The sequence below is a fragment of the Rattus norvegicus genome, chromosome 9, assembly GCF_021556685.1.
Source record: "Rattus norvegicus strain SHRSP/BbbUtx chromosome 9, alternate assembly SHRSP_T2T, whole genome shotgun sequence".
Lineage (NCBI taxonomy): Eukaryota > Metazoa > Chordata > Mammalia > Rodentia > Muridae > Rattus > Rattus norvegicus.
This window is the reverse complement of record NC_141542.1, coordinates 95031746-95044503: the sequence shown is the minus strand read 5'-3', so window position 1 is coordinate 95044503 and position 12758 is coordinate 95031746. Positions and strand designations below refer to the sequence as shown.

Genomic DNA, 12758 nt, shown 5'->3' with positions numbered 1-12758 from the left:
TCTCAGAGTGCTGATTGGGAGATAAGAGTTGTGTGAACTGCAGCCACATCGAAGTCTGCGGAACATTCCAACACTGGGAATAATACATGCTCTTAGAGTTACTGTAAATATCCTTCCTCAGGGTTCTGTGCTTTCCCTCAGTAACCCCTTGCGGTGCAGAGCTTAGTAGACTTGTTAAAGCATCAAGGGAAAGATAGAGGTGACAATGGACTTTATTGACTTTGTGTTAATAGTCATCAGGTGACAGAGGAGAATACCCTTGTGGACATTTTGAATACTTATGGTAGGTATATGGTTTCTGGCATGCTAATCACGTTTTCCAGTTTTAGTTTCTTGATGGGTAATGAAGATTTTTAAGGCCCTTCAAGCTCAGCATGCATGTAGAAGGCAATGAATATAATATGAAGACAAAAATATAGTTATCAGCATTCATTATGTTTGTTTTTATTTACGTACACATCATCTGGTCAGTTGCAAAAGAGTATATATATGCTTTTGGTTGCTGGGCTAGATTCTGAAATTATGACATCTTTGGGTGAATGCAGATATTTGAAATGATGGCTGGTTTGAGTTTGGGGGTTGTTCAATTGCTTTCATCCTTGATGAAAATTAAATGACTGGATTTTAAGACCACCAGTCAGGAGCTGTACTTTTATTTATTTTTTTTAATTAATGGATATAGGTGTTTGTGTTTGGAAAAATGGAGGCTGTTTTATGTATCCCTGGTTGGCCTGGAAGTTAGTGTAGTCCTCTTGTCCCTGGCTTCCAGGTGCTGGGATTATAGGCGTGTGCAGCCATTCCTTTCTAGGATATGTCTTTTCAATAAACACCTTGGGAATGTTTGTGTCTAGATTTCAAGCTGCGCAGTTACAAGTATGGCCCATAAGCCAATAGCATCTGCATTGCAGGAGAGCTCAGCCTCAGGATAGATACATCTGAGCTCCATCAGTGCCATCAGAGAGACGGTGCAGAGATGGACAGTGGTGGGCTGTGGGAGAAAGTACTGACTAAAACATCAGTTCCTGCTTCAGGTGATGAGAGCTGCCCACAGATGCCTTTAAACTGCACCCGCTACCAAGCTCTCCTAATACCTTCTCTGCTGTAGTAACTCAGATAGCACCAGAGAAGCTCTTTCTGTACCTTCTCTGCTGTAGTAACTGGGACAGCATCAGAGAAGCTCCATTTTCAATTTCAGTAAGCTTTATTTATTCTTAGAATCTTGTGTTGTAATGAAATTTAACCACTGTCAAGTCCAGTGCCTTGGACAGTTGCTCTGTTAATGGCTTTGTGGTCTTGCTGAGACTCTAGTGAGGCCCATTACTATGGGCTGTTCTGTGTGTTTTTAGATAATTTTACATATTAGGGAGCTTGCAGTGTTTTGTTTTTATTTCTAACATTCAAGGGAAGCCGACTTACTGTACGTTAACCTATTTTCTTAATTCTCTTGATTTTATATATATGCACTTTATACTTATAAACACAAGATGTAATTATCAAAATAGTCTTACTATTTTGTGTAACTTTGCTTCAATATTATTTTAGGATAAAAGCTCCAGTATATAAACGAGTAATGCCTAAGGGAGAAATCCAAAAACTGATTATCACAGAAGAGGTAATAAAATTGGTTCTTACTTTTCCCTTAACCCTGCCCCCCCTTTTTATGCATGTATTAATAAGGTGGGAAGGAGAAAGTAATAAAGCAAACCCTTCTGTCAAATGTAATTTCCTGTGGTCATGTGTTAAGGATGTATGCATTTTCAGTTTCTCACCCTTAAAATTATCAATCTATGGGTCTGGAGAAATGACTTAGCAGTTAAGAGCACTGGCTGTTCTTTTAGAGGACCTAGGTAGGGTCCATTCCCAGTCCGGACATGGCAGCTCATAGCTGTCTGTAATTCCATTTGTAGGGGGTCTGATGCTCTCTTATGGCCTCTGTGTGCACCACACATATATGTGATGGATAGGCATATATGCAAGGCAAAGCACCTGTACATATAAAATAGTTTTTAAAAGATTGTCACGGGCTGGAGAGATGGCTCAGAGGTTAAGAGCACTGACTGCTCTTCCAGAGGTCCTGAGTTCAAATCCCAGCAACCACATGGTGGCTCACAACCATCTGTAGTGGGATCCCATGTCTTCTTTTGGTGTGTCTGAAGACAGCTACAGTGTGCTCATACACATAAAATAAATAAAATTTAAAAAAAAAGATTGTCAATTTATTACTGAGAAACTAAAGAAAGCGAAGTACCTCCTTTCAGTAGGTAATTTTGAAAAGTATCAATTACTTCTAAAAAGCATAATTCCAGAACTGTTGGAGGCACAGAGGTTCTTGTACTCACAGAGAAGCACTAAGAAATCCAGGTGTGTTAATCACACAGGGCTCTTTCCTCAATGGAGGGATAAAAATTAAATACCTGCACTCTGCCCAGAAAGCTGAGATTGGATTTTGTGACAACCTGGTGACCTTTTTACTGGTCTGTGGAGAAAGACCTCACCCATTTTTGCTGAGGCAGATCTTACCCAAGTTTTCCAGAAAGATTATCCCAGACCCTCTCTCCCTAGACCATTACTCATCCTTAGGGGAGATGTCACATGCATTTTATGGTCTGCTGACCCCTGTACTGTCCGACAGAGACCACACTAGATTCTAGGCCTTTTAGCTAGAGAACCCAGCCTCATGGCCACATGTACTTTGTAAAAGTTTCTATGCTGCACACTTCAAGCTTTATTGTATACCTGGAATTGGACTGATGGCCTGGAAACCTTTCCCCAAATTGTACTGTGTTTCAAATACGCTTACAGTGAATTACCTGGCCATAGACTCCTCAAAGTCTGATCCAGACTGACAAGTCAGTCAGCACTGGCTTTCCTTCTGACCTCTTTACTGAGTTTGCTTCCCTGTCTGACCCCTGTAAGGACCCCCTCACAGAATGTGGGAGGTGGAGGCAGGAAGACCAGTTCTCCAAGGCCAGCATCATCCACACAGTGAGTTTGAGACTAGCCTGGAGTACATGAAAAACAGATCCTAAAGGAGTAAAACCCTTGAGAACTGTCATAGAGCTCAGTAATAGAGTGCTACCTTAGTTTGAGGGAGGCACCGTGCTCATTGTCTGCTACCAAAAATTTTGATTAAATAAATAAGATACATTAGAGATTTAGTTGTCTAAACTGGTACATTAATAAAATTTATCAAGATAAAATGTAGAGGAATTATTTTGGTAAAAAGTTAAGTCCTGTGAGCAAATTATTTGAAGTTTAATTTTTTCTTAATTATTTAACATATTTTCAGAAATCTATCTGAAATATAAGCTTACTGCTTAGCACCTTGTTGATTATATGAATATATGTCCGTTTGAATCAAAATTTGTGGCCCTGTCAGGAGTGCAACCAGTTTTCTGTGGTAAAATGTTTTGACAAAGGGAAGCCATAAAACTAACCGTCTCAATGGTGTTACGACTTGCAGACAGCTAAAGTACGCCCTTTTGCTGTAGCAGCAGTTCTCCGGAGTATCAAGTTCACTAAAGACCGATATGACAGCTTTATTGAACTTCAAGAGAAACTACACCAGAATATTTGCAGGTTCGTCAGGCTTCATTACAGTCGTCTTTGTCTTCCCCTCCTGCTTCCCTCCCATCCCTTCCGTCTCACATCTCCCTGTCTCACGTACCTACCTGTCTTAGTTACTGTCCTGTTGCTGAAAAGAGATACCATGTCCAAGACAGCTTGCAAAAGGAAGTGCTTTGTTGGGGGTGGGGTGGGCCTTGCTTTCAGGCCTACAGGGTTAGTCTGTGATCATGGTGGGAGCATGGTGGCAGGCAGACAGGCAGGCAGGCACAGTGCTGAGAGTTTTACGTCCTGATATGCAGGCAGTAAGTAGAGAGAGGCACTGAGCATGGCTTGAGGTTTTCCCAGGGATATACCTCCTCCTATAAGGCCGTACCTCTTAATCCTTCCCAGATAGTTCTACTACTTGGGGACCAAGCATTCAAGCATATGAGCCCATGGGGGCCATTTTCCTTGAAACTACCACACTACCTTCTGCAGATTATATTTCAAAATGTTTCTATATCATGAGAGAATTTCACTTTGCTGTACTGGAGGGGTGTTAGTTACTGTTTAAAACTGGTGTGTGTGGGGTTGGAGAGATGGTGCAGTGAAAAGAGTATTTGCTGTTCTTGATTGTGGTTCCCAGCACCCACGTGGTGCAGCTTGCAGTCATGGTGCTGGAACTTCAGCTCACAGTCACTACAGCCTCAAGGCTCCTCAAACACCTGCACACGGGTGTCTATGTCTGACATATGGTAAACACACAAAACATAATATTTAGAGGACTTTTATTCCTAGAAGTTTTCTTGATTATTATCTTTTTGTTCAAATCATTTTAAAATTATGTTTATTAAGTATGATTTGTTTATGTTCAGCTAAGAGTCAAATGAGGGTTCTTGTGCATACTAAATAATGTACCGTTAAGCCCTCAACCTTGTTTGAGTACTGGGACTCCATCTCAGGCCTTGTGTGTGTGAGGCAAGCGTTCTCTCTACCAATTAGCTGAGTCCCCAGCTTTGCCTTGCACTATACATTTTATCTGACTTATATATGTGCATGGTCATATGTAAATATGTCATATGTATACACCTCCATGTCGAACTCATTTTAAGGAGTCATAAGGACACAATACTTAGCGAAAGTATTTGCTTCTACCATTGCAGTAATTTGACTATTGTTCTCACTATTTTAATGATTGTGTGAATTTGTTACATTGCAATACAGATGTTATGTAGCAGCTATAGGCTGTTTTAAGGAAATGTTTAAAATAAAAATTAAAAACATGATCCCTGTTATTTTCAGAATGTTAAGGTCTCTCACTCTCATTTCCTCTCTCCTCCTCTTTTCCCTTCTTTACTTTAGGAAAAGAGCATTGGTTGCTATTGGCACTCATGACTTGGACACTTTATCAGGCCCATTTACTTACACTGCAAAACGCCCTTCAGATATCAAATTCAAGCCTCTGAATAAGACCAAGGAGTATACAGCCTGTGAATTAATGAACATATACAAGGTAAATAAGTCTTCTGGCTTATTTATTTGTGTGTGTGTTGGGGAGGGGGCTTGACTTCAATGTAGAGATCAGAGGACTATTGGAAGTTGGTTTTCCTTTCACAATGGATTCTGAGGATTAAGCCCCAAAAAAACAAAATAGGCATTTATGTGTTCCCTTCTCAATTTACACTTGACATACATAGTTTCCAGTGGTGGCTTTGAGGGAGTCAGTAATGGTTTTATCATCACAATCATAATCATCATCAGTAGTGCATAGCTTTGAACTAATCATGGGATGCATTTGGGTGTAAGCCTTGAACTCAAGGAGATCCACCCACTTCTACTTCCTGAATGTTGAGACTAAAGGAATAAACCTCTGAGATGCTATAAATATAATACAAGAATTGAGAGCTAATTAGTAAGGTATACTTTTTAATTTTCATAGTTGTGTTGAATTAACATTCATGCATGTATAATTAGAAACTTAAGGGGTAGAGAGATGGTCCACTGGTTAAGAGCACAGACTGTTCTTCCAGAGGACCCTGGTTCCTAGGACTCACATGGCAGCTTACAACTGTCTATGACTCCAGTTTTAAGGGGATCTGACAGCCTCACACAGACATTCATGCAAGCAAAACACTAAACACATAAAAAAATTAAAGAAACCATCAAAAAAATTAAAAAAAATATTTAACTATTTTGTGAATATGAGGAATACCATTGTAAAATATCTACCCCTGTTATTAGCATCTTAGACCCTCAACAATGAGAAGGGGTTCAGCCATCACTTAACATTGGAAATAAAAAGTAGAAATAGTATCATTGGTCCTGACTTACCGGTGACTTAAGTCATCTTTCTTAGTTTTGTGATGGCTGAGTATTATTTGCAATGACTTGGCACTGCCAGTGAAAATCTATTATCACTTTGGGAAAGTGACCAGCTTCTCACCTCACCCTGGCAGGAGAGACTGAATGCAGACATTAAGATGCTCATTTTTGCTGGAAAATTTGCAAATTTACAGCTTCCCATCATTTAAAATACTTTTGGTGTTTTTATGATGTTTTTCTTTTAAATAGCAGATTAATTCCAGCTGGTTATAGTAGACATAAATGACTAATTTTGTTTGGTTTAATTTTTTTTAGACTGACAATCACCTTAAACACTATTTACATATCATTGAAAGTAAGCCCCTGTATCCAGTTATCTATGACAGCAATGGAGTGGTCCTCTCGATGCCTCCGATTATAAATGGTAAGCTACTTTATGAAGAGTATAGATCTTTGCAGTTTCTTCTTAGTGTTTTTGTATAACTTTCAATAGTGTGAGTTAGTCGTGACTTTAGACCTGAATCTCAGGTCTTTTGTAGATTTTATTATTTAAATTTTTTTTAATTTATTTTTTATGTGTATGTATGTTTTGGCTGCATGTGTGTCTTTGTGCCACGTGTGTCTGGTTCCTTTGGAGGCAAGAATAGAGCATTGAACTCCTCTGGAACGGGAGTTACAGATGGGTATGAATCCCCATGTGGTGTTCGGAACTGAGCCCAGATCCTTTGCAAGAGCAACAAGTACTCAAGCCACGGAGCCGTCTCTCAAGCCCCATAGATTTTATTTTAAGTGTTTTTCTTTTTTACATATTTCTCAAAACCTGCTGTTTTTATGTAATAATCTGTATTATTATATAAGCCGAGCTTTTAATTCACAATTGTACAAATATTTATGCATATGTAAGTATATTCTGACACCACTCTGGTTTCTGTCTCTTCTGTCAGGATATTGGTGTTTTAGATATTTTAGTGCCTTATAAGTGTACATACATGGGCTTGTGTGGGAGCATGGAAGTCTGAGGACAGCTTCTGAGAGTTGGTTCTCTCCAACATGTGGGTTCTGTGGATCAGGCTACCAGCTCAAGTGCCAAGTGCACTGGTCCTTGGGGACGGGGATTGAGAGGTTTTCTTTTTTTTTTTGTTTTTATTTAGATGTTTTGGTATTAACAGCAACTCTCTTTGTGGAACTACAACTCTAATTTGTAGTTTTATAAACTAAACTGTTATTTATTTACATTTTGTACTCTTAATTCTTTAATTCCTTTATGGGGAAAGCGTTTTTGAAGCAGTTTAAATGTATTTTCTCAGTTTAATGATGTCTAAGCCTTAGATGTGTCCTTGGGGTGATCAGAAAGAGGTTTAGCTGACACAAGATGAGAAAGAACTCCTGAGACTGCAGATGCCTGCAGTTTGAATGGTAAAGAATGCTGACCTCTAAGTTAACGAGATGCAAACTGACCTTAACCTATTGCTTCACAGTTTGTGGTGACCGGGTAGTTTAACCTTTCTAAACCTTAGTTATCTTTTTGTTGTTGCTTGTTTTATATTTCAAGACAGGGTTTCTCCATGAAGCTCTGGATGTCCTAGAACTTGTCCAGACTAGACTAGACTTGCCCTGAGCTCAGATAGCACCACCTGCTTCTCCTTCTCTAGTACTGGCACTGTTGGCATGTCCAAAGATAGTGAGGACTGTGTGTATTTTCCATAGTGAGGACTGTGTGTATTTTCCATAGTGAGGACTGTGTGTATTTTCCATAGTGAGGACTATGTGTATTTTCCAACTTGCAATGGGAGCATAAAAGTCTCAGATCTCAGGTCTGGTGGGATGGCCCAGGGAAGGGAGGGTAAAGGCACTTGACTCCATACCTGCTGAGCTGTGCTTGGTCCCTGGAACCTGTGTAATGGAAAGAGGGAATTGATTCCTACAGGTTGTTCTCTGACCTTCCCATATACACACTAAATAACTGGAAAAAGAAAATGTTACTTACGCTATAGCTAGGCATAGTTGGCTTATGTCTATAATCCCAGCTCTTGGGAGGCTGAGGCAGGAGGATCACTGTGTCCTGAGCTCTGTACTGAATTCTAGATGGACGAGGTCTAATAATACCCTATCTATAAAAAAATCAAAGGAAAAAATTGTATATCTCCTTCCTTCTAAGGTATTTAGATTGTTTTCTAAGTTTAAAATGTGATTTTTTTTAAAAAACTGTGGTTTGTATCATGTCTTAGCTCTGAAATTTTTCTTGTCGTTTACAGGGAATCATTCAAAAATAACAGTAAATACTAGGAATATATTTATTGAATGCACAGGGACTGACTTAACTAAGGTAAATAAAATCTTTGCTCACTCTTTTATGTCAGACAAAATATAGTTTGCTTGTAGGCCAAGACTGATTAACATTATAATAGGTGGGAACCCCAGGGACTGAACCCCCAGCCCCACTTCCGTTCATATGTAGCAGATGTGCAGCTTGATCTTCATGTAGGTCCCCCAACAACTGGAGCAGAGGCCGCCCACTTTCAGTTACTACAGATGTTGGATTGAGTGCTAGGAAAGCTTTTTGTTCTATGATATATGATGTGTTTACACATGGTAAGTAAAGCTGAGAGAGTGGGCAGGTAGGCAAGTGAGGAGAGAGCCTATAACAACATGAGGTTGGATGTGGAAATAGGACTGCAGAGGCTTCCACCTACAGCTGCCACGTTGGAGACTGTTCTAGTCATGTGGTTCATGTCTCTTATCTGTGATAATTTGCCTTTTGAAATATTGTCAAAGTGATGTAGATTTTACTATATCCCTGTTTATTTTATGTCTTTGAGTGTTTTACCTGTGTGTTTATATGTATAGGTATATGCATACATATCTAGTAGCTGTAGAGGCCGGAAAATGGCTCCAGATTTTCTGGAACTGAACTTGTCTTAAATAACTATTTAAGTTGTCATGTGGGTGCTGGGAACTGAATTTGGGTGCTCTGGAAGAGTAACAAATGCTCTAAACCACTGAGCTATCTCTTCAGGCCCCCGTAAGGATTGGTTTTGCCTTAAGAACTTATCTGGCCCTTACTACTTACTAGGGATGTTCCATGTGTTTTATGTTTGTGCATTCGTTCTTGTAGCTACCAGAGGCTGAAAGTTTTAGTGTGTCCACTTAACCAGTGAGGATGGATGGAGAGGGAGTAAACTGGATCATCCAGACTCCTATGGTTAGTGAGTGGTTGAGCCGGATTCCAACAGTCTGGCTCCAGAGACCTAAGAAATTGATAACGTTTTCTCCAGTAACTAGCCATTTGTCTCTCTCGAAACCTCATAATCCAGAGTTGCAGTGGGGAACTAAACGATTTGTCTCAGTCATGGGTTGTAACTCTCAGAGAGCTGCATAAATCGAGAACACCTGAAGATAAGAATGGGCTTGCTCCTACGTTTTTATTCTATTTCCTTTCTTAGAATGTGTATGTAAGGGTTCATTATTAGATGTTTGAAGACTAAGTTATAGTAAATATTCATTATGTCAGAACTGAATGAGAATATACTTATGAATTACCATAATATTTTTTTGTTTTTGTTTTTTTTTCAGGCAAAAATCGTGCTTGACATTATTGTCACCATGTTCAGTGAATACTGTGAAAATCAGTTTACGTAAGTTCACTCAGCACCATCACTTGCCTATGCTTGGAAGCCAAGGGTCTCAGGCCTCCCCTGCTGTACTAATTTTAGCACTGTATGTACTGTACAGGTAAAACATGCAGGAACCTTCATACATGATAAATAAGCTGTGAAAAGTCCTCTTGGCATTTGCTTTGTTCTTGTGTGTAGCTTGGACAGAAGCTTCAGGGAATACAGCTAAGGTCTGTCAGAACACAGGGGCAAATGGGGTTCCTGTAGCTAGGACACATTTGGGGAGACAACATAGCTCTAAACAGGATGCAGAATGGAAAGTGTTCAATCTTTGGGCAGCATTCTGCTGTGTGTAAGGCCAGTCTGGCAAGGCCTCAGGGAGGCAGTGAAGTTTAAGTAGTATTTAAGGACTAGGCTTGAGGATATAGATGGAGAAATAGCTAAACAGAGGTGTAGACGTGTCTGTGTATTAGCATCACTTCGTTCTACACTCTCGGTTGGTTATAATTCATAAATACAGAATAATAAGAATGACTGAAGTTATATAAGCTGTACCAGTTTTCCTGTTTTTTATAATTTGTATTTCAGGGACTTAAATGTTAACTTATGTGTTTGAACAGAATATCCTGAAAAAGTTTAGGGTGTACATCAGTATTGTTGAGTCCATGTAGGATGCATGCTTTACACACTGGAAGTAAGCTTTCTTTTTTTTTTTTCTTTTCATTTTTCTTTTTTTCGGAGCTGGGGACTGAACTCAGGGCCTTGCGCTTGCTAGGCAAGCGCTCTACCACTGAGCTAAATCCCCAACCCCGGAAGTAAGCTTTCTAAGTAGCCACTGCCTAAAGGGACACAGGAGGGAGCTTTGGGACCTGGCATGGTAGAATAATATTGTATCTAGTGTATATAGGAAGATTGGTCAAAACAGTGATGCTAGGATGTAAGAGATTGAACGAGTTGAGGCTGTAGTTATAAAACAGAATGGTTATTAATCATATGCATTTTGAGAATTTATCGCTCATTTATCTTCATAAACATTTTATTTCTGACTTTTTTCTTTTCTTTTTTCTTTTTTTTTTTTTTAGAGTAGAAGCAGCTGAAGTAGTTTCTCCTAGTGGAAAATCGAGTACCTTTCCAGTAAGTTCCTAAAAGGTGATGGTAGTACTGAGAGTGCTTGTGGGCGTGGAGTGTTTGCTTCTCTCTGCTGATTAATTCGTCTGTCTCTTGCAACACGCACTGCACTGTCTCACAGATTCAGTCTTCAGTAACCTTTTGAGTGGCTGGTTTGCCGCCTTTCCGTGGGGAGATCTGAGGCCTGGAGTGTTTAGTAGGTTGTCTGTTAATGAGTGTTGGGGATTTAAGCGCAGGAGCCTGACTGTGCCTGTCTCATCATCGTTTGTGACCTGTCCTGCTACTGACTAGTTAACTGAGCGGTGTATGGTCTCATCCCTTCTGTGATTACTCAGCTCTGCAGCTCTAGTTAGGACGCTCACATCTGAGTTCACACTTGCTGAAGCCTGTCGCTTCTGATAGACTGGCTGAGAAGCAAGCACGGTTAATGTTAAATACGGGTCTTGGTAGGAGACACCCAAACTAGCAGTATTCTTTATTTTTGGTTGCTTTTCAGACAGCAGGTTCTTGTTTCATAATTGAGGCTGGGCTGGGATTCACTGAGTAGCTGAAGCTGTTTTTGAGTTCATGATTCCCCTGCCTCTCTCCCCAAGAACTAAAGTATGCCGCCACATTGACGCTAAAGAGTAAATGACAGTGTCAAATCATGTAGCTGTGATCTGATCTACTTGTGTTCCTTTGCTTTTCTTTTTTCCTCCTGTTGTCATTTTATCAGAACATAAAAAAATTAGTTTTTTTAAACTAATTTTTAAAAATTTTATGTATCTGAGTATTTTGCCTGTATGTATGTCTTTGGGTCTGGTGTTGAAGGAGATCAGAGAAGGGCACATGATTCCTGGAACTAGAGTTCCAGATGGTTGCAAGCTGCCATGTGGGTGCTGGGGACAGAGCCTGGGTCCAGTAATCTTAACCCCAGACCTAAATTACATGAATTTGTTTGTGACTATGTTTTTCATAGTTTATAGAAGTTGATTGTCTCCTTCTCCTATGTGGGCATCAGAAATGGAACTTAAGTCATTAGACTTGGGGGGAAATGCCTTTCTCTACTTCCAGACAAGAAAATAGTTTTAAAATATGGTAAAGCCTGTTAAGATAAAAATGTTTGGGTATTTAATTCAGCTCAGTGGTAGAGGACTTGCCTAGCAAACATAAGCTCCTAGGTTCAGTCCTCAGCTTCAGATTTAAAAATAAACAAACAAAAAATAATAAATAGATTGTGTGTATTTAGAGTGTATGAATTATAGCACCAAGTGGAAGTCACTGGACAGTTTGCAGGAGACACTTCTCTCCTATCATGTGGGTCCTGTGGATTGAACTCAGGTCATCAGACTTGCAGCAAGCCTCTTTATGTATGCCACTGAGTCATCTGGCTGACCCAAACATTAAGAGATAGTTTAGGACATAGACTGTTCCTACATGAGTCAGATGTAACAAATTGAGTATCATGTTTAAAGACCTCGGGTTCATTTCAGTGTGTGGCTCGAAGGCCAGTCTCTCAGCGGGGTAATAAAGTTGCAACAACTGGCTGAAGGGGCAAGACTAGGAAGCTGCATGTGATGGGGATAATTGATGTCAAACCTTCTCTCTCAGGAGCTGCCCTACAGAAAGGAGATGGTGAGAGCTGATCTGATTAATAAGAAAGTTGGAATCAAGTAAGCTTTGAAACTTATTTATGGTGGGAGGGAAGAGAATTGAAGCATAACGTATACAGTGGGTTTTGGTTTTCGGTTTTTGGTGTTTTTTGAAAGAGCGTTTGGTAGTGTGCTAGGATATTTGATACCTAGCAGCACTCAGAAAGAAAGGCTATGTTGTATGATTTCAGGCAGAAACTTATCCTAAAACAGAATATAAGCACGTGTCACATACTTTCGTGAAGCTTATGGCCTGGGTGTTGTTTTTTAGAGAGACTCCTGCAAATCTTGCCAAACTCCTGACCAGGATGTGTCTGAAGTCAGAAGTCATAGGTGATGGCAATCAGATTGAGGTTGAAATCCCTCCGACCAGAGCCGATGTCATCCATGCGTGTGACATTGTGGAGGACGCAGCTATTGCTTATGGTTATAACAACATTCAGATGACTCTCCCGAAAACATACACCATAGCTAATCAAGTAAGATTGCACCCTTGAATAAACACCCCTATTGTTAG

The 12758-nt window shown here is 39.9% G+C and overlaps 1 protein-coding gene across 2 annotated transcripts in view; it reads left to right on the top strand.

Annotated features, from left to right (window-relative positions):
* The window catches only part of Farsb (phenylalanyl-tRNA synthetase subunit beta), a 60007-nt gene that overhangs the window by 9653 nt on the left and 37596 nt on the right, over positions 1-12758 (top strand). For both annotated transcript variants that reach the window (NM_001004252.1, XM_087565470.1), the window contains 9 exon segments: positions 1543-1612; positions 3464-3579; positions 4909-5059; positions 6184-6292; positions 8124-8194; positions 9442-9503; positions 10565-10616; positions 12201-12262; positions 12513-12720. In NM_001004252.1, coding sequence (NP_001004252.1) covers positions 1543-1612; positions 3464-3579; positions 4909-5059; positions 6184-6292; positions 8124-8194; positions 9442-9503; positions 10565-10616; positions 12201-12262; positions 12513-12720 — 901 coding nt within the window.